The 19726-nt window shown below is 41.5% G+C and overlaps 1 protein-coding gene across 1 annotated transcript in view; it reads right to left on the reverse strand.

Annotated features, from left to right (window-relative positions):
• Positions 1–1336: 1336 nt before the first annotated feature.
• The window catches only part of LOC306860032 (zinc finger protein castor homolog 1-like), an 81510-nt gene continuing 63120 nt past the window's right edge, over positions 1337–19726 (reverse strand). Inside the window, exons 7-19 of the mRNA XM_079401554.1 lie at positions 18893–19065; positions 17949–18811; positions 14084–14207; positions 13570–13633; positions 12693–12847; positions 11506–11628; positions 10976–11293; positions 10639–10837; positions 8986–9157; positions 6689–6837; positions 6313–6547; positions 5072–5386; positions 1337–4480 (exon numbers count right to left, since the gene is read on the reverse strand). Coding sequence (XP_079257680.1) covers positions 3219–4480; positions 5072–5386; positions 6313–6547; positions 6689–6837; positions 8986–9157; positions 10639–10837; positions 10976–11293; positions 11506–11628; positions 12693–12847; positions 13570–13633; positions 14084–14207; positions 17949–18811; positions 18893–19065 — 4152 coding nt within the window. The 3' untranslated portion in view covers positions 1337–3218. The remainder of the gene's footprint in view (positions 4481–5071; positions 5387–6312; positions 6548–6688; positions 6838–8985; positions 9158–10638; positions 10838–10975; positions 11294–11505; positions 11629–12692; positions 12848–13569; positions 13634–14083; positions 14208–17948; positions 18812–18892; positions 19066–19726) is intronic.

The following is a 19726-nucleotide window of genomic DNA, read 5'->3' on the forward strand; positions in this document are numbered from 1 at the left end:
AGGATGCCAGCTGGCAGACAGATGGTAGTGGCTTTACACGTTTTTATTTAAAGACACATCAGAAGGAAGAGGAGGGTGAGGCAAGAGAACAGCTGTAGCGAGTGGGACAGGACGGTATATGCTGGTCAAAGCGACGAGCAGCCTGCACAATGAGAGAAAAGAATGAAAAACAATCACCCTTTTAGAGAGCTAGAAACTTTCCCGAAATGCCCAGAGAGCATTTGTACCCTAAATATGGCTCCATGACTATGTCAGTCAGAATTTTATGATCTATTGTTTGTACACACGTATTGAATTTGTTATGCAAAATGCTCGGTCTATGGAGAAAAGGAATAAGGATGTTAAAATGCTGTCTTCCTCAGTCAGAGCAGCGCTGCTGGCGTTCTCTGTGTCATACCACAGACCTGGGGCCTTGTGCCCTTTAACGGCGTTAGTCTCAGCAGGAGGGGGCTTATTAACCTCAGTCTTGTTAAACCTTTTCAGTGCCACCTACAACTAACCGTGCAAGCCATGAGATCGAGAAACACTGTGGAAAATTTGCATTGTTATAATAATTAGAATTTCTTTATTTCGACTCTTTACAAATCCTGCTATTTTACACACATAAAATGTATTCAAGTGCACAGTATCTCCCAGGCAAACAGCTGCTTCAGTGTGAGTCCTGCGCCTTTGCACTTGAGACCAGAGAACAAACGGCCTGTGAGAGGGGCATGCCATATGCAAAATACATAAGTTCAATTAAATAAAACAAACACCAAAACAATAGCAAACAAAGAGTTGTGGATGGTATTAAATTATGCAGATATCATCGTTATTGTGATCGCATGTGATATACAGCTTTGAAAATGATGACTTTGTTGCGTAAAAGGTAGAAATACACTCCAATGTTCAGTGCTACAATAATGTGACTCGTATAGATTTAATTACCACTAATTCCTCTACCACTATGGGGAAACCATGGTAATAACAATAAAACCTCACACACACACTTACATACTGTCGCACACACACACATACAAGCAAACTATACTGGTGTTAGTTCAGTTTTTAACTTTTTCTTTATTTCTCCTTGTTATTTTCTTTTTAAAGGAAGCTTTTAATCAAAGAGCATTTTTGTTCATATATAGCTTTTACAGAAGAAAATACTATACAACCTTTTTTTTCCTCCTGAAACAATATTGTCGAAGATAACCATCTACACATTTAGTTGCCTATATTATGATCAAAGCCCTGTTTAGGAAATAATTCATAATTTCCTCCCCTCACTTTTCCTTGTTTATATTCAATGGAGGCCAAGCAAACAAAAATCCATTTTTATCTCTTTTTTTTTTTTTTTAATTTGGAGCGAAGCACTGCAATAATTTCCTCTGTATAGAATTCATTTAATTTACAGCCATCATTAGTGTTACTCGTTAGACAAGCCAGGTTCTAGCATGCCTGTTTCATATTGAAATCATCCAATCTTGGAAGCGAAGAGAAAACTTTTTTTTTTTTTTTTTTTCTTAAATAAAACACAGAACAACAGTTCTTCGTCACACTGAAGACTATTTGTGCATCAAAGCAAAGTGAACTAAACAACATTGTAAAGCAAATTCCCTGTTAAAAGATATATGCCATAATTTCAAAAGGTAAAAATGAACCTAAAAAGTGCAAAAACACCCTAGAATTTTCTCATTGCAAGGTCACATAAATATTAAATAACTTCTTATTATTGGAGTGAAACCACAGCTGTTGTAAAGAGAAAACAAAAGCTTGAAACATTGTTTTCTGTCTGTACAATTCATAAAATCACACACTTTCCATCACCAGCATTAGCATTTATCGTGGTGCCTTTGTGATGTCTGTCCTCCATTCAGCCCTCTAGAAAAAAAGTCTCTCTCCACGTTTCCTCATCTTTTAGAAATAGATATATGATGCTTCTGAAAAAAGAAGCTTGAAAAAGCCAGTCTCCATCTTCAGACTTTGTTGCAACTATTGTTTTTTTTTTCCTTCCATGCTACAGAAACTGCGAAGGGAAAAGGAAAGAAAAATAACACCTACAAACATCTTTTCCCTACATTCAGAGACGCTTGTCTCCTGCTCTGTGTTTGATGGACACTTGAGGACATCTATTTGTGGATCAAAACAAAGACAGCTGTAATCTCCTCCCAGTCATACTGGGCAGTAGCACCATCATCACATTACAAACTCTCCGAAACACAGGGGGCGACGACTCTCGCCATTGAAACAGACCCATTTATAGTGAGACACCCCCACATCATCTGGTCATGCCTGTGCAATTAGAAAATAATGCAAAAACAAACAAACAAAAAGCCATAGTAATGCAATCAATGTAAAAGATAACAAAACATCTTAAATAGAGGCTTGAGTATCTGCCTCCTCTATACAAAAGTGCACTATGAATATGTGATGCCAAATGGGTCCTCATTGAGAAAAGGAGAAGGAACAGAAATCAAGTGAGAGCTAGCGTTCACTGAGATCAATGCTTTATGGCCTGAAGCTTTGCAGTCACTGGTCACTGTTTGTTTGTCCTGAAGATGCAGGCAAATGTCCACATGGAATGGAGCCTATGACACCACTGACCATGACAGCAGGTTTAAGTGAGAACTGTGATAACTGTAAATAATAATAATAAAAAAATCAACGGAGAAACATACAAGTCAAAGCACTGATGCAGGCCCCTGCACTTCAATAACAATAATAATGACAAGGTGTTTCTGAATCAATTATTTGAGCAACATTCTTTATAAAAGATTTCCTGCAATGTACGCTTTTCGTCTGTTTCGGGTTGGTACAAGGGTCCTGCAATCCAGTGACTGCAATTAAAATGTACATTAACATCCACACATCTACTTTATATAGATAGTCATATATAGAGAGATTTTTTCCTTATTTTGTTTCAACACACAGAAAGTAACAAATGAAATCGAATAAATTAAAGTCAAACATGCACACACACAAAAGACTGATGTGCAGGAAAAGGTTTACATAGCCACCCATGTGTAAAAGAGGGCCTCGTCTGTCTATTTCTCTGTTCATTTTTTAATGCATAATTAAATTAATAATGTTGGTCATCTTGTAAACATGATAATAAATCATTTTGGGCCTTCACTTTTCTTGTAGTTGGTTGTTTTCTTGTCATCTGCTGCGTCTCTAAGCATGATAAATGAGGCCACTCAAACTTGCGTTTGTTCATAGTTCTCCTTCTACAGCATAGATTAGGGCTCAGCCTCCGGCTCCTCTTTATCCAGTTGGGAAGTCTCAGCGTGGTTCATGGAAGCATCAAAACTCTCTCCATTGTCTTTGTCTACTTCTGGCTCTGGCATGGAATCTTCATACGAGTCTGTATTCATGTCCTCCTCCGCTTCCTCCTCTTCATCATCATCGTCATCATCATCCTCCTCGGCTATCGGGTCTTCCTCAGCCGACAGGTCATCTTCGGGGTCGCCGGATGTGCCGGTAGTGTCGTCCTGAGGGTTGCTCAGGCCCATTGAAGCAGCAGGGCCAGAACTGGTGGCCAGGGACAGTGGCTCCCGGTGCATCTTTCTGCTCAGGTCCATGGAGTCACTGAGGCCCAACCCAGCAGCGTTTTTCAGGAAGAACAAGGAGCTGTTGGTGTCTGTCCCCAGGTTGAGAGAGCTGTCGAGGTTGACTGCTGAGCCCGGATGCTCGTACTCACCGGCGGACCCTGCCGAAGGGAGGTACATGGCCATGTTGTTGTGTGTCAGCCCCGGTGTGCCGGGCGAGTTCGGGGGCATATTCATGGGCATCGGGGGCACGGCTAGGCCTGCATGGTGGTGGTGGTTGCCATCCTGGTTGGGGGAGACAGAAGGCAGCTCTCCCCTTTCTTGCTTCTCATGCTTGCGCTTGTGGGAATCCATCTGTGACATGCCCACCACCGTGTGCTTGCACTCTGGGTAAGTGCAGTGGAAATGCGAACACTTGAGCTTGTACTTGCAGTCAGCCACCTCGCAGTCCACGCTGGAGCTGAACTGGCAGAATCCGGCAGCGCTGATCACATCTTGCTTGCCGTGGTGCTTGCGGTGCGCCGTCACCTTGGTGCTGTCTGTGCAGCGGAAGCCACAGCGCAGGCAGTGGAAGTGGGTGCTGTTGCCGGAGAACTGGCAGTCGGGGAAGTTGCAGCACAACGAAGACTTGAAGCGCTTGAAATCATCCAGGACCAGGTTGTCCACGCGGTCGTGGTGCTGGGCGTGCTTGTACATGTGGGTGCGGCCACAGAACTTGTAGCCGCAGTTCTCCCGCGTGCAGTGATAGTGGGTTACCTTCAGGGAGAATTGACAGGCCGTATCCTTGCAGTCCTCATAGAGGTCGTAGCGGCGGAACCCTTCCAGCATCATGCCTTCATCCAGCATCTTGCGAGACGAAGCAGTCTTGCGGCGCTTGCCGAAAGGTGACATGTCCTCGATGATCCAGAAGCGTTTCTTGGCGCCAGTTGCCGTCGGAATAGAGATGGTGTTACCTGTTTGCAAAAAAGGCATATACGGGTTAGACTTAACTCAGTACGACAAGCATGCAAAGCAATTCTGCAAGCAGGAGTAGCCACATGCACCCTATCAAAGCTACCCACAAAGGTTCCTCATATGGCAATGTACTATATAATGTGATTCCATGCCATAATCAAACAGAGACAGTCCCATTTGTATAATGTACTGGTGACATTTTAACGTGACTGTCACATCTAGGTATTGGGAGAGTTCAAAGGTGCTTCCGTACATCTGGCTTTATGGGAGCAGGATTCCCTCCCATAAGCCTGAGGTCAGTGCTAATGATGTGCTCCCTGTCCTGGCCAGCAGGAATCACATGACTCTATTAAAGCCTGGCATGATTAAACCAGCCCTTTACAGCAGGCTACTAATGGACAGCATTTCAGACAGTGGACCTAATGGCAGGTGTGCAATGTACTACACAAGACTAAAAACACCACCTCGGTGGCTTGTATGAACTGCGCTGCATGTGTAAAATGCTAAAGAGTTGTAACCAGCTAATATGCCCTAGTCCAATCTACTGTGACTATAGAGCTGCAGTGTTTGGGTGGAGACGGGATAGGTACCTGCAGCGTCCTGCACTATAGGGACGTCATTTTTAACCGAAGACGAAGTAGGAATGATGGGGCTGAAAGCTGGTGTGTTGGTTGGCATGACAACACTCCTAGTGGCTCCGAGAGAGGCGCTGAGCAGAGAGTATGACAGACAGGATGGGGAGAGGAGATATGGAAGCGAGGGGAGTGGCGGCCGGAGAAGAGCCGAGGAGAGAGATGGAAGCTGACTCTGGAGCGCAGGCTGATGAGGAGGTGGAGGAGGAGGTGCAGATTGAGAAGGAGGAGAGTCAGCAGAGGTAGTGGTGGCAGGGACCTGACAGCCTGGTCCTACAGAGACATGGTGCCAAAGAAGGATGGTAACAGAGACAGGAAGGTACAAGACACAAGGGTGGGGAGGTAAAAAGGGAAAGAGATCAAGTAATGAAATAATGAAAGCCAAATGGTAACAAAAGTCAGACAACAGCCAAAAGCAACAGTGATGAGAATGGAAGATAACATTTGAAATCAAACAGTGAAACTATAAAAATCAATTCAATGAAGGAAAGCTCAGATTCAAAGAGCAAAGGCTCAGATTTAAAGTTGCTGTATCATTGTTAGCCAGTTCTCTAACGTACACCAGTGAATTAGACCTGTCGCCCATCCCTTCAATCAAACGAGCTCTCTCAAAATCCCACAGACAATGACCGACAGGCCTTCAAGTTAACTGATTGGCTAAAAAAAACAGACTGCACCCAGATTATTTTGGGCTGTTTATAGAGTCTAGGGCTATCACAGAGTTCCCAGGACACCCATTATAGTAACACCTACACATTTTATGTCATATTCCAAAAACAAAAAATCACTTTAAGCACCTTTAAGCCTAGAGGAAAATGGTTGATAACTTGTGCTATCTCTGTGTGTGGCTAATTTCAATGACAGTAGAGATGAGAAAAGTCAGATGCCTCACAGGGATGGCATTCATCTGAACGGTGTGTGGAGGACTATATAACCAATTTAGTGCTTTATAATTTCATAAATATCATTACAGTGGAAACAGTTGGTAGCTTTATGAGTCAGCTACAAGGAATACAATGAGAGTGGGTGCAGGTTTTTACATTTCTCTTCTTAGGGAGGTTCAAAATAAGGAATACAAGGACATTTTGTATGACTGAACAAAACTTTAAATATTTGCTCCATTGGCCACACTGAGTCTGTATTTTCATTCAGTTAATCTCTTATATTGATAACCATAGTCATTACTGAGGTCGACTCACCTGCTGGCGAACTATCATTGCCCACGGGGGTGCTGGTGCAACTGCGGTCTTGGTTGGAGGACTCTGAGGAGAGACCCAGTGGGCTTCCTCCACAGGTATAGTCCATGTAGTCATCATTTTCCTCCATCATGCTGGAGAAGTTGGGGGTCAGATTAGGGTGGCTGCCTACCACACCGGACGAAGCTAGACTGGCCATGTGCTGCATCTCTTCGGGTCGGTTGCCATGAGATACCATCTAAAGTACAGCATACCAAACAATCCAATAAATGCCCGATGAATAAAATCATTTGCATTCAAGTGGCAGTCTTGAAAATAGATATAATTTATGATCACTTATGGCAGTGATCTTCAAAAGACACCATAAATTTCTTGGTACCTGGGAAGGAACTCTGTCGAAGTTTTTACCCAGCATCCTCCTCATGTGTTTGCGGGCATGGGAGGTCATCTGGTGCTTGAGCAGGAAGGAGAACTGACAGCCCTCACGGATACAATGGAAGTGGCTGTTAACTTGGTTGTATTTGCACCCTGCAAGAGACGAGCGACAAAATTAACTTGAGCAAAGACCGTCTTCATCGCGCCTGGGTTTCAGGGACAACATACATCATGGATCCTCAACGAGGTAATGAGGACATTGTGCTTCCGTCCCGCGCCTGCATAATGCGGAGAGACAGAGCAGATGAGTCCAGTGTCACACTGGGAAAGTCGAACCTTTTGAAGATTAGACCTGTGGTGCTCTTTTATTACAATGACATCTTTTATTCAATTTGGAATTTACATAAATACATTCTGCATTTGGAGAAGCAATAATGCACAACCCTGCAAACCAAAGTAAACACACAATTATTTCCATATTAAATTCATTTTTCACGACCTATCTGTTGCTGGTGTATTTCCTCCCCCTCACGCCTGTCCCTTTGCTTTTTTGTATTATTTATTTTTTCTACACAAAGGGCCCTACAGATTTTAATTGCTATATGTTTTCAAAATTAAAGACTGCCTCTGCGCACTAATCAAATATTGTAGGGTGCTCGTAATAATTTTATTGTGAATAATGTGCACTGAAATAATTGAAAGAGTAGCATTCAGGGCAGGTGCGGGCTTGTCCGTTACCATGGTACCCGTGACGCCGCACAACAAGCCACCTGCTGTCAGATTGCTTTTGTACACAAGGGTGATATACTTTAAAAAGGCAGAGTTGAGTAAATATGAGCACATGCTGAAATATCAGGGCTCTTGTGCCACCAGATCCTGGTAACCTCATCGCCGGTGTTCTGTTTAATGTTGCTGCCATGGATACCACTTTCCCAGTCCAGCTGAACCATCAATTCTTTATGACTTCACGGCTTGCTTTTGTCAAATGTCCCTGGTTTATGCCAATAACAATGCAACAGGAGAGACCTTATACTCTGTGGACATTTGTGATACTTTCCACTCTTCAATAAATGTTCTTTTTGTCTTATCTTAAAGGGACAGTTCACCCAAAACATGAACATTCGGTCATATTTTTCATACAGCTGAAGCATTTATACGGCTTCAGTTGGTCCTCCAGACCATAAAACATATACTGACCTCTTTTTATTATGTTATTTGGTCTTTTATGGCTCAACAGCACCATCCCCATACACAATCTCCATTTCTTCACGTTCCATAGCAGATGGGTTTGGCTCAAAAGGGGGTGCACAATTTTTGGGTGAACTCTCCCTTTAAGGGGAGGGGAGTAGAAAGAAAATAAAATGCAAACTTTTAATCTGCCTGCTTGTGATGATGATCGAGGCTTGAAAAAGAGCAACACAAACAGACTGAGCTCGACAGGCACAGTAATTAACAAACATATGTAATTGCTCATTCCTGGCAGGTTAAATATACCCAAGAAAACAACCTCTGTTTGATTGCCTACTATAAATACTGAAGTATTAATGTATGACAAAAAGGCAGACACCATTTTTCTCGGCCTGTTTTCCGTAATATAAATAAAACGTCCCCAGTTTTACAATGAGACAAGACCATCTTTAATTCCACCAAACGTGTTTGTTCTGCAAAATGTAAACGGCTGCCGGCACACTGACTCTGTTGTCAATGTAAACCGTTCAATTGACAAAATATCAATGCACAGATACTAATGAGATAACAGCTCAACATACTCAAAATTCAGTGAATAAGTGTGAAGCACTGCCGTTTCATGCTCTGTATGTTGTGCTGCGAACAGCATGGCAATTAGTGACTCAACTATAGGAACGACACTTTTCCTGTAGCCAGAGCCAGTGGAAAAAGTGTTTTCATAGCAGGTGATAGCATCAATATGAAATTACAGTTACATCATCTCTGATTTCACACATCTCTGATTCTTCCAGCTGCAATACAAACGTTGAGCTTGCAGTCGCTGCTGGAGAATAACGTGGGAGCTCGAATGAACGGAGTGTTTGGAAACACGAGTAACTACTGCGAATGATGACTGAAACAATGACGAGTGTGGGAGGCTGGAACGTATAAGGTTTGTGTGATTTCATGATGCTGAATTCACTAAATTACTTAGCAAACCACACAGAATCAAGCAAATTAGATTTCCAGAGGGTTGAGAAGGATTAAAGGAACATGACAGCATTGTCATTTTCAAGCGAACCATCTCTCTGTGATCTAGGCGCTTCTTTTAATACATGAAAAGCTGGTTCTTACCTAGTCTGCCACATTCTTCTCTCTTGGTGAAGTATTTGAAGCCGTTAGCGGCACGTCTTTCAGCTTTCTCGTGCTTCTTGACGTGCCAGGGAAGTTTGGTGGTGATGTTGGTGACGAAGAAACAGCCGGGTCTCAGACAATGATAATGGCCCCTCATGCGAAACTCACAGTGCTGGAGAGAACAGCAAATAAACTAAACTAAGGCCGAGAACATTTTGCACAAGTCTCCATGGTTCATGTTTCTACAGTTAATTCACAAGCCAATTATTACATATTACATTCATTTACAATCATTAATAAACCAACCATCTTTTAAACAAAAATGAGGTCTGATCATTTGTCAGTTAGTTACTCATTACTCAGGGTACCAAAGGGAAGAAGTAGGTTAGGTGTGCTCATTAAATCCTTTTCCTCTTTCTTTCGCAGAGCATGTGACAGGACCAGCCACACTGACCAGCAGAAATCTGAAGTTTAGGTTAACGTTGTAGCCACTGACCCCAATAACAACACACCAATTAGTTCATTTGGCGATTCATCTATTTCTAAAACAGCTCTTTTATCAATTCATTAGTCTGCGTGTGCGTGCATGTGTGTGTCCTCCGCAATGTAACCTGTTTCTGCACCACCATCTGTTTCCAGAGAGGCAGTTCCCCCAGGAGCACATAAACAGAACCCACTCTACTCTGGAGAAGAGGGGGGAGCTCTGAGAAGTGGGGATGGGACGCATAAATGAATTCATTTAAACAGGTTTTGCTCCAAATGCAAGTTGCAGGAAGGGGAGGGCTTTTTTCTATTAATGATGGAATCTTTGATGAAAAGCAAAACTAAAATAAATATGTACCTAGGCTTTTGTCTTCAGTGTTTTAAATGTAATTTATATGCTTTCTGAAAAGAGGGTGCGTGTCTGTGCAAAGGTTATTGGGGTTGTGTTGCCAGGGTGTTGCTATGCGTGTTTTTTTTTTTTTTAATTATTATTATTATTTATATTATTTTATTTTTTTTACAGCGGTTTCAGCATATCACTATGATTCATAGTTCTGTGTGGTAGCTATGTGATTATGTGTCCATCCTTCAAAATAAATGCAAGGCATTTCTAGTTTTACCATTTGAAATAATTTAGATGATTTTATCATTTTAATTTTTAATCTTCTTTAAATAAGAAAATTTTACATTTTGGGTAAAAAGAAATGGGTAGACAAAATATTTATATTTTAAATAAATTCTGTTCTTTCTGTTTATCAAAGAATCCTGAAATTGTATCACAGTTTCCACAATATTAAGCAGCACAATGTTTTCAACATTGACGACAATAATAAATCTTTCTTGAGCACCAAATTAGCATATTAGAATGATTTCTGAAAGATCATGTGACGATAAAAACTGAAGTAATGATGCTGAAAATTCAGCTTTTTCAGGATTAAATGACATTTTCTAACATATAAAAATAGAAAACGGTTATTTTAAATTGTAAAAATATTTTACAGTAGTACTGTTTTTACTGTATTTTTTGATCAAAGAAATGCGCCCTTGGTAGATATGCTTAAAAACTCTTACCAACCTCAAACCTTTGAATGGAAGTGTACAGCATGTGCCACTACTAAAGACACAATAATGAATGTTTGATACAATATTACCTCTAAAAATCAAGCTCACCTGCTTAGGACAAAGACACTGCAGAGAATAGTAGGCGAACTGGTCTCGCACATTCACCAGGTTGTTGATGGGGTTAATGTGGTCCAGGCAATGTGATTCAGCCTTCCCGGATGTCTTACAAACATATTTGCAATTTCCAAACAGACAGTGGAAGTGGAACTTATTCGAGTATTTGCAGTCTGTGGCCAGACAAGGATCACTGTGGGAGATAAGCATGACGAAACGTCTGTCATATATTTAAAACTGCACAGAAGACATGGAAATACAGGCAGCACAGACCATTCAAATCATACCACCATGGTATCATGAATTTACAAGAATGACAACGTCTACTCACTTCTCCTGAAACTGCAGGAAGCCAGGCTTGACCTGAGGCTTGGCGTTTTCCAGCGATGTGGTGGCCAGAGGGGAAGTGGCTGGCATACTGGGCATGGAGGCGGGAAGTTGGGGGATCGATCCGGCCAGCTGCTTCCAGGCTTGGAAAGAAGGGGAAGAGCTGTAGCCCCCTGACACAGCCAGGCTGGGCACCTCCATGGGAGGCGTCTTGGCCATGGAAATGGGGGTAGCCTTTTGATTAGGGGCGCTATCATTGGATTCCTTGCTCTCGTTGAAAGGGGGCTCTGATTTAACCTTCAGGTTGGCTCTGAAGTGGAAGCTAATGACAGAGAGGTGATTCACCCATTAGATGCGCTTTAATAGAGCTGCCAAACACAGTAGCAAATTAACATTACTAGATCATAATCATGTAAATTTTGTGTATGTGTGCGTATGTGCGCTTGTGTGTTGGTGTGAACCTTAACATTTAAAAACTTTGATTTATATTCATTATGTTTGATTGTAATGCTCCAGAACTAGAGAGTTCCTCACTTGGCGTGTTTGATGGCTCCGTCCACCGTGCTGAAGAGCGCCCCACAATCTTCCACCAGGCAATGAAAATGTATCTTGTGCAAGAAATCACACTGGGCTTCACAGAAATTGTCAGTGTCATACCTGTACAAACATGTAAGAAAGAGAAACTTTAAAAGGACGTAAAGGGTCGAACTGCTTGTAAATCCAGGTCAGTTACTCTCGTATTCTCAGTTTAGCTCATCAGGATCTGACTTTGAATAAGGTGTTTTTTTTGTTTTATTTTTTTTACGTGAACTATGCCTCAGCCAAAAGCAGCAGGTCTCTGGCTGGGACATTTTGCTAGGGCTTTGTAACTAAATAATGTACATAACATCACATGCTCTGGATAAATCTTCTCTTTCCACATAACAACCTGGGAACTGTGGATGGCACTGACAAGCAAAAGGGTACATCATAAAGATGGATGGTGACAAAAACCAGACACCATCTTCAAAAAAACACAGAGGATGTGCAACCAAGACATGGCTGTGTTTTCTGTAATGGAAGATCTATCTGGGTAAACTGGTGATAGTTGATGACATAAATAACATGTCCATGATTTAAGGTTACAATTTATAGGTATGTATAAGGGAAAGTATATATTTTAGATGTGCAACTATTCACCATTTCTTTTCACGTTTTCGCTTGAAATTTTTATTTATTATTCTAAACTGATTTATATTGAAATATTCTATGTAGTCAAAAATATTCATAAAAAGTTCATACAAATCGGATGTATAGGGGGATATATATATATATGTGTGTGTGTATTAAATTGCTGATATTGTATATAACATTTATTTAACATTCATTAAATATATACACGCTTTATACACCATCAGCAATTTAATGTCAACTAACCAGTTAGAAACTTGGGGTGTAATGGAGTTAGCATACAGGTGAAATTGTAAGAATTGATACAAAATAAATAATAATAATTAAATAATTAAATAAATAAAAATAAATAAATAAATGAATGTTCAACTGAATAAATAAAAGAAAATACAAATGAAAAATATATATAAAAAAAGACTCACATAACTAATGTGAAAGTAAATTAAAGAAGTCTCCGTTCCATGCATTTAAAAAAAAGTGTAGATGAGACTTTAAAAAGTAAAACTAAAGCTGGAAATGACTCTATAGGGACACAAGATGATTTCAGGCACCTGCGCAGGTAGGTCCTCCACTGCTCATTGTGTTTCTCTGGGTCTGACCTCTTCATTACCCTACTGAAATACTGAGCTGCGTCTGAGCCGTCTACCGCCTGAGCTCCCTCCAGCTCTGACTTCAGATCCAAAGCACTGAAGAAACCAGGATTCATCTACACACACAAACACATGCTTCATCACACAGTTTGCAAAAAAACTAGTTCTTCTCGAGGACAGACCAAACACACAAGGATTTTTGTATGCTATATGTTTGAGGCTTTAAATGCGTTTCCGTTCAGTACCGTATATGAAGCAGAGAGAGACAGGAAGAGAGAGAGAGAGAGAGCTGAGCTAAGCCGTCAGGAGAACTAGAGCGAGTTTTCTATTTAAATCATCAAGGTAATGGTACATGCACACCATTTATATTAGTCATAGAAGATATATGATTAAAACAATGTCCATTTTAATCCCCACAAAAACACACAACATTTAAATATCTGTTCGGCACCATTTCGTCTTTTTAAAAAATGAGGGTGACAGTTGCTCTTTTTTTCTCAGCGCTGACTTTTTAATCAAATAATTTACAAAGTCCATAAATAAAGATAGAGCAGATGGAGGAGAAAAAGAAGAAAGCCTGAGAAAAAAAAAGCACGGAGAGTTCAAAACAGCTCATCAAAAAACAAACATCTCTATATATCTGCCGTGGCAACCGGCTCCTGCTTCATTATATTAATTTGCGAGCGGCGGGCTGAAATTACACTGTATGAAAAATGGCTGGAAAATTTAAATGATACAAACTCATCCTATTAGCGGTGAAACATTAAAAAACAAACAGCCCCCTCTGCATCCTGCTAATTTGTCTTGGGATGAAAAGCGTTTGATGGATGAATCTTACCTTATTCATAAGTGAGGATAAAAGAGATGTATTTCCCAGCGCAGGGTGTCCATTTGATTCAGCGCTAGAACACGCAAAATGAACAGTGTTTAGGCAGGATTTGCATGAGAACAGTAAATATTATAATTTATCCAAGATTGTGAATATACAATGAAGAAAAAAGCGAAGGAGCCTGGAAATTAGGGTTTATGCAAACACACTTTCATCTAAATGAATGTGCAAACATGTCATGCCTCAAACTTGATGTGCATTATGAAAAGAGGGCATTATGGGAGAATTTTTGCATTCGTATGATGGATTTCCTCAAAGGAGGCCTTGGCGCTGGGAGACGGAGGGAGCATGTAAATCTCGTCCTCCTTGATCACTCCACAGACCCACCTTGTGAAGGGGGTTTTAACAAGAGCACTCACACTAATTAACACAATACGGTATTATTCCAGAGATAAATCACAGTGGGGCGGGGCGGGCGGGGCGGGCCAGGGCGTGAGTTGAGAGGGGGAGTATGATGGGATACCTGTGGTCTTTCTTGCTTAGGTCCAGGCTTTGCTCCTGCACAGACTCCTGAGAGGCGCCGTCCACCGGCTCCTGCTTCACCTCGACCGGATTAAACCGGCCTGCCTGAGCCGGCTGCCCCATCCCTGAGGAGAGAGAAGGAGAAAAACAAAGTTATTGTTGGTCAGCATTATTCCGCCGTGATGAGATCCAATCTGACTTCTGTCCCGGCCAAGGAGAAGACCAGGAGTGATAATTATTGTGGAATTATGTCAGGCCGTCAAGGCGTTTAAATGTTGATTGAGAGGCAGCAGGAATGAGGGAAAAAGACTCCGTTTTCAGCAGCGCTTGTCACAACTCATTTGTGGCCCTGCCTCTTAACTGGTCATTAAGAGGCATGCTAATGCTGAGGGAAAGTGGCAGATTCAGACTGCCCGCCCATCCCTGCCGTCGCCGCGTGTCCTTGTCGGCCCGCAGACGGACGCCACTGAGCATGCCCGAAAGGAACATCTGCTTGTCCGTCAGATTAGAGGTGACAGCCAATCAGATCGGTTCAAATAGCGTGACCTCTCAATTGGATTTTCAAAACAGGTACGCAGACGACGTGGAGAGGAGGAAGGAGGCGGGAGGTACGCTGACAGGAATGCGACCTGGCTTTTCCTCCAATCCCCAAATGATTGAAATATTAATTTGCCCTCAGGCTATACAGAGAAAGCCGGGCTTTTGGTTGCCACTAAGTGGTATTTTATTAAAAATCGGCTAGGAGTTCAAGGCCCAAAGATGGAGCGCTGAGTGCATCAGCAGTGATTGCGAGGTCAGGGTGTTGTTTAAGAAACCGGGCCTGCTGAGGAAAAGTGACAGCTAGCATCCACCCTGCCCTTGGCCTTCAGTTCAGAGGGCATGGCATTTAACCATGTGAAAAGAGAAGAGAGCCACTCCTTTGGGTCACAACATGAGTTTATCAGATAGTGTCACTCTAACCTTCCTGACATGTGTGATTTGACTCTATGTGGAGGTGAACTAATGACTCATTGTGATGTGTCGGCTTTAGGCACATCACATCATAATAAAGTTGGTAGCTCATTCCAGCCCTATTTTCAGTCTTCTGCTGTGTGTGACGCTCAGTTGACTAATTACCGCCTGTCTTTTCGCCTAAAACTAGTCTAGTTCGTCCACCTCCGATCCATACAAATCTGTGGTCTTTATGTGTGAGAAGTACGTTGTACTGATATTAACCTCCCCGCTTGTCTGTAAATGACTCTGTCTTACATCGGCCTTCAACAAAGCTCTCACTTTCTACTCTCTCATTTTATTTTTCTGGGTATAAACTGCCTGACGTTAACAAGGGACGTTTAAATAACGACCATGTGAGGAGAGAGTCATTAAACCTTCAGCTTTGCAGTTTCTATGACAAAAATCGGTGATGATCTAAGAGAGCGAGGAGGGAAAAAACGCACTTGCTCACGACGCTGTATTTTTCTGGAAATTATCCAAGAATAATGTTGTAATTACCTCAATGAAGTTACTGAACTCATGAATGATCATTTGTATTGGGTGTCTAATTAGCGAACCCCTCAGATTTCAAGATCCTCCGAAACACTGGGGTTGAGCGTGGATTAAAAAAAAAAGTGAGTATTCAACTAGGAAATAACGCCACCTGAACAAATTAGCAAGCTACTCTTTTTACACAGTCAGACTGAGATGTGTTTTCTTTGCAAACTGGCCCTTGACTAAAAAAAAGAGTTTGAAAAAACAACAAAGCTGTTTGAAAATAGCCGCAGTAAACATCGTTCTCTCTTTTCTAACGCTGAGCTCTGACCACATCCTCTTCAAATTTTACCCAAATGTCCTGTTCACACGTCTTTTCTGAGCAAACGTGTAAAATTAGCAATGCCACATTATGATCTGCACTCTCAATTCTGTCTAGTAGGGGATTTTCTTTCTCTACTTTTCTCGAAGTTACCAAAACTAAATGCAAGGTGCTCACACATGAGAGAACATGCTCGCTTTATTTGCCTTCTTGTAGGGTTGTAGGACTTTTATGAGAAGATCTGTTCCTGCAAAGGCTGTGATGGCCTTATAGCAGCCAAAAAAATTGTTTAAGGATCTTCCACAAATAGGGAGAAATAACATACCATGTTTTTTTTTTTTTTTTATATATGTAGTACCTGCAGTACCATGTACGGTAAACATTATTCATGGTAATCCTTCAGTACCGTGGTATATAGTACAGTATAAGTACAGTACCATGACGCCCCCACAGTAAATGTTTTGTAAGGAAACCCTTTTACTCACTTGCCTAAAATGCCTAAAGAGTAAGAGACTTCACAGACTCCACATAAGTGTTTTCATACTGAAACAAGTAGTGCTTTTATATACACACCAGCACATACACACATCCCCCTCTCTGGAGCGCTGAGTCATTTCTGCTTCAACAGTTTCTGATATTTCTTCCTCTATATCAGAGTGCATATAAAAAGCTGCTTTGTACCTCCAATTTCTCAACTTAATATTATTCAGGCTCCATTTGGTTGGAACGAGTGCACGCTCAGATAAGAGGCCGGTGATGAGGAAGCATGTAGAACACAGGCCCTGGGATCCTCCTGAGAATGCTATTAGAGGCAGCTTTACAGAGCCCACTCACTAGTTCAGCACTTATCTGCTAATGGATTGTGGGTATCATGACAATGATCGTTGCAATAACAAGACTAGAGCAGCAAACCAGCCCTTTAATATTTTGCCCTAATCCTGAAATCAGAGATTTGAGCAGCGTCTGTGGATAGTATGAGCAGATGACCTGAAAGTGCCCTTTCACTGACGAGTAAGCATGGAGAAAGAGAAACACATGGGCAGAGTGACCCAGAGAACTGATGTTCTCGTGATTAAATGCAGTGAAGAAAACTGATCCTTTGACAACGTATCTTTTTTCACTCCTGTTATAGATATTAACATTGGGAATATCTAGACCAGTGGCTCTTAAATGGTTTTGCTTAAAGACTTCTGAAGATTTTTACATGACTAGAAGTAAAAAAAAATGCCCCTAAATAAAATGTTGAAACTGATTAATATTAGAGATGGACATTATATTTATTACCATATTGGTTATCTGCCGATATCAGGGATTTTTTTATTTATTTATCAGTATTAGTTTCAAACTGAATATCCATTTTGTCACAATGTACTTGACAATGTTGTAAAGCCTAAATTCACTTAGTAGAATTTAAAATGATTTTAGTTTTTAGTGCTTTCATTTTAATTTAACCGCATAATTTTAATACTGGAGATTTAATACTGGAATACTATCAGCCATAATATGAAAATAAATATTGGCATATACCGATATGCCAATATTTATTTTCATATTATGGCTGATAGTATTCCAGTATTAAATCTCCAGTACTGATCTCCAGTACTGACCAGAAATGTAATTAATAATAATATGTTAATTATTATTACATTTAATTATTTTAATATTAACATTAATGATTACACTGGAATTGTATCATATGAATATTAAAATTACTGCCTACAATCTATGAAGCATTTAATATGATTGATTTTAGCTTTTAGTCATTTATTTAAAAATAAAATATTTATATCTGCCAATTATTAGTCATAATATCAGCTATAATCATAAAATCAGCCAGTTATCAGCCATATGAAAATAATTATCGGTTTATCGATTTTGACCAGAATTTAAACTAATATTAATATTTTAATCATTATCAAATCAAATTATTATAATATTTATTACTAATGACTAATATTTACATTTATAATTCAATTAATACATTTTTAAATTACTGTGTGCAACCCACCAGTTGAGAATCGCTGATCTAAACAATTTTCATTCTACAAATGAATAATACAGTATGACATAAACAAACCTGCATCCAGGTTACTGGAGGGCTTCAGGGCAGCGGCTGCCAGTCGGGCCATCATGGGCGATATCAGACCCTTGCTGGCTGACAACTTCTCCATAATGGATGATGCAGCAAAAGAAGTTGGTGTGGATGCTACGGTCGCAGCGGCTGGGTCCCCAGTTGGGGTGGAGGTCTGGGTTAGAGAATCGCTGGGCATGGAGTGACATCCGGAGGTGACGGCAGAAATCAGACCGGCGGTAGAGGGCGTAAGCGACATGGGCATTCTGGGAATGAGGGGGAAGAAGGGGTTGGAAGCACTTGCCAGTGCGCTGTTGGAAAGTGCTAGGGCCATGGGTACGTTGCTGGGTAGAGCCTGGGACAGCAGGGTGGAAATACGGCTGGCTGGAGGCAGAGCGGTGGTGGGCTTGACGCTGTGGCTGGAGGACATGGTGGTGGTGGGAGTGGGCAGCATATGCGGTACGGTGGAGGACTGCTGGGTTGTTGGAGAAGCACTTAAGCTGGAGTTCTTGCTGCTAATGGCCGAGTAGTCCATGAGGTCATCATTGCTGGACTCTTCCAGCTCATCTTTGGGCAACAGGAAGGAGGAACTGAGGCCCAGCACGCCCGAGGAGCGAATGTGGCGGCGGTCGTGCTTGCGCTTATGTGAGGTCATCTGGCTGGTGGAGGTAAAGGTGAAGCCGCAGCCTTGGCGTATGCAGTGGAAATGGTTGGTGGCCTTGCTGTAGACGCAGCCTTCGTACTTGCACTCCTCATATTTGTAAAACTTCTTAAAGCCGTCCTTGGCGTATGCGTCATCTTTGATGTGATAGCTCTTGTGCTTCTCAATGTCACACTTGTTCTTGAAAGTGAAGGTACAGCCTGGGCGTCTGAGAGGTGGAAAGGCGAAGGATTAAACTCTTAAATGCCAATTAACACACATTAAAATTCAATTTGAGCAGCCATCCCACCTGCAGTGGAAGTGGGTGGTCTTCTGCCCGTAGAATTGGCACCCAACCGTCCCACAATCCTCAGTGGCCCGGAACCTCTGGAAGCCATCGTTGATCAGCTGTGCATTTTTCTTATGGAAGTTCTCATGAGTCATGACATCAGAAGTGCTTGTGTACACCTTGTTGCAGCCCACCTGACAGACAGGAAATAAAAAAAGTGCTTTCATGACACAAAGCGTGTGCACGGTTTGGAAATAAACACCATGTGTGAGTTTCAGTTTGTTGCACTGGATGAAATATGCTCGGTATGAAACAGTGGCTTGGTGCTAGAGCTCTTGTAGTCTGCAGGGACATGAAAACAACAACTCGAGATGTGACACAAAAATAGCTCAGTTTGGTGATGAACTCAATGTGGGGAGCAAAGAAGCAGGTGACCTAAAAAAATTAACAGGAAACATTTTCTCAAGATCTGAGCTTTGTTAAAAATGTACTCTTGAGACAACACGCATAAAATATGAAAAGCAAACCCTCTACCGAAAAAACAGGTGTGCGTTTCATGAAAACAGCTTCAAAGAGATAAAAGACAGGACTATTTTTTTTTTTTTTGTGATTTGCAATATGTGGCATGTAGAGGCAGCATGGTGAGGTGGCTTGTGGTTGAAACCTTCTTCCATTTAAGGTTTTAAGTCTATATTAGAGGTCTCTGCTTTAGGAAAAGTGTCAGGGGGTTGTTCGGGGAGACTGTCACTTAGTTCGGTTTGAAAGGCTCTGTTACTCAACAGCAGCACTCAGGAGCTCTCTGGGCAGCAGACGAACATGAACTAATGTTTGAATTAAAACCAGCAATTGTATATC

Source organism: Barbus barbus, assembly GCF_936440315.1.
Source record: "Barbus barbus genome assembly, chromosome: 40".
NCBI classification, from domain to species: Eukaryota; Metazoa; Chordata; class Actinopteri; order Cypriniformes; family Cyprinidae; genus Barbus; species Barbus barbus.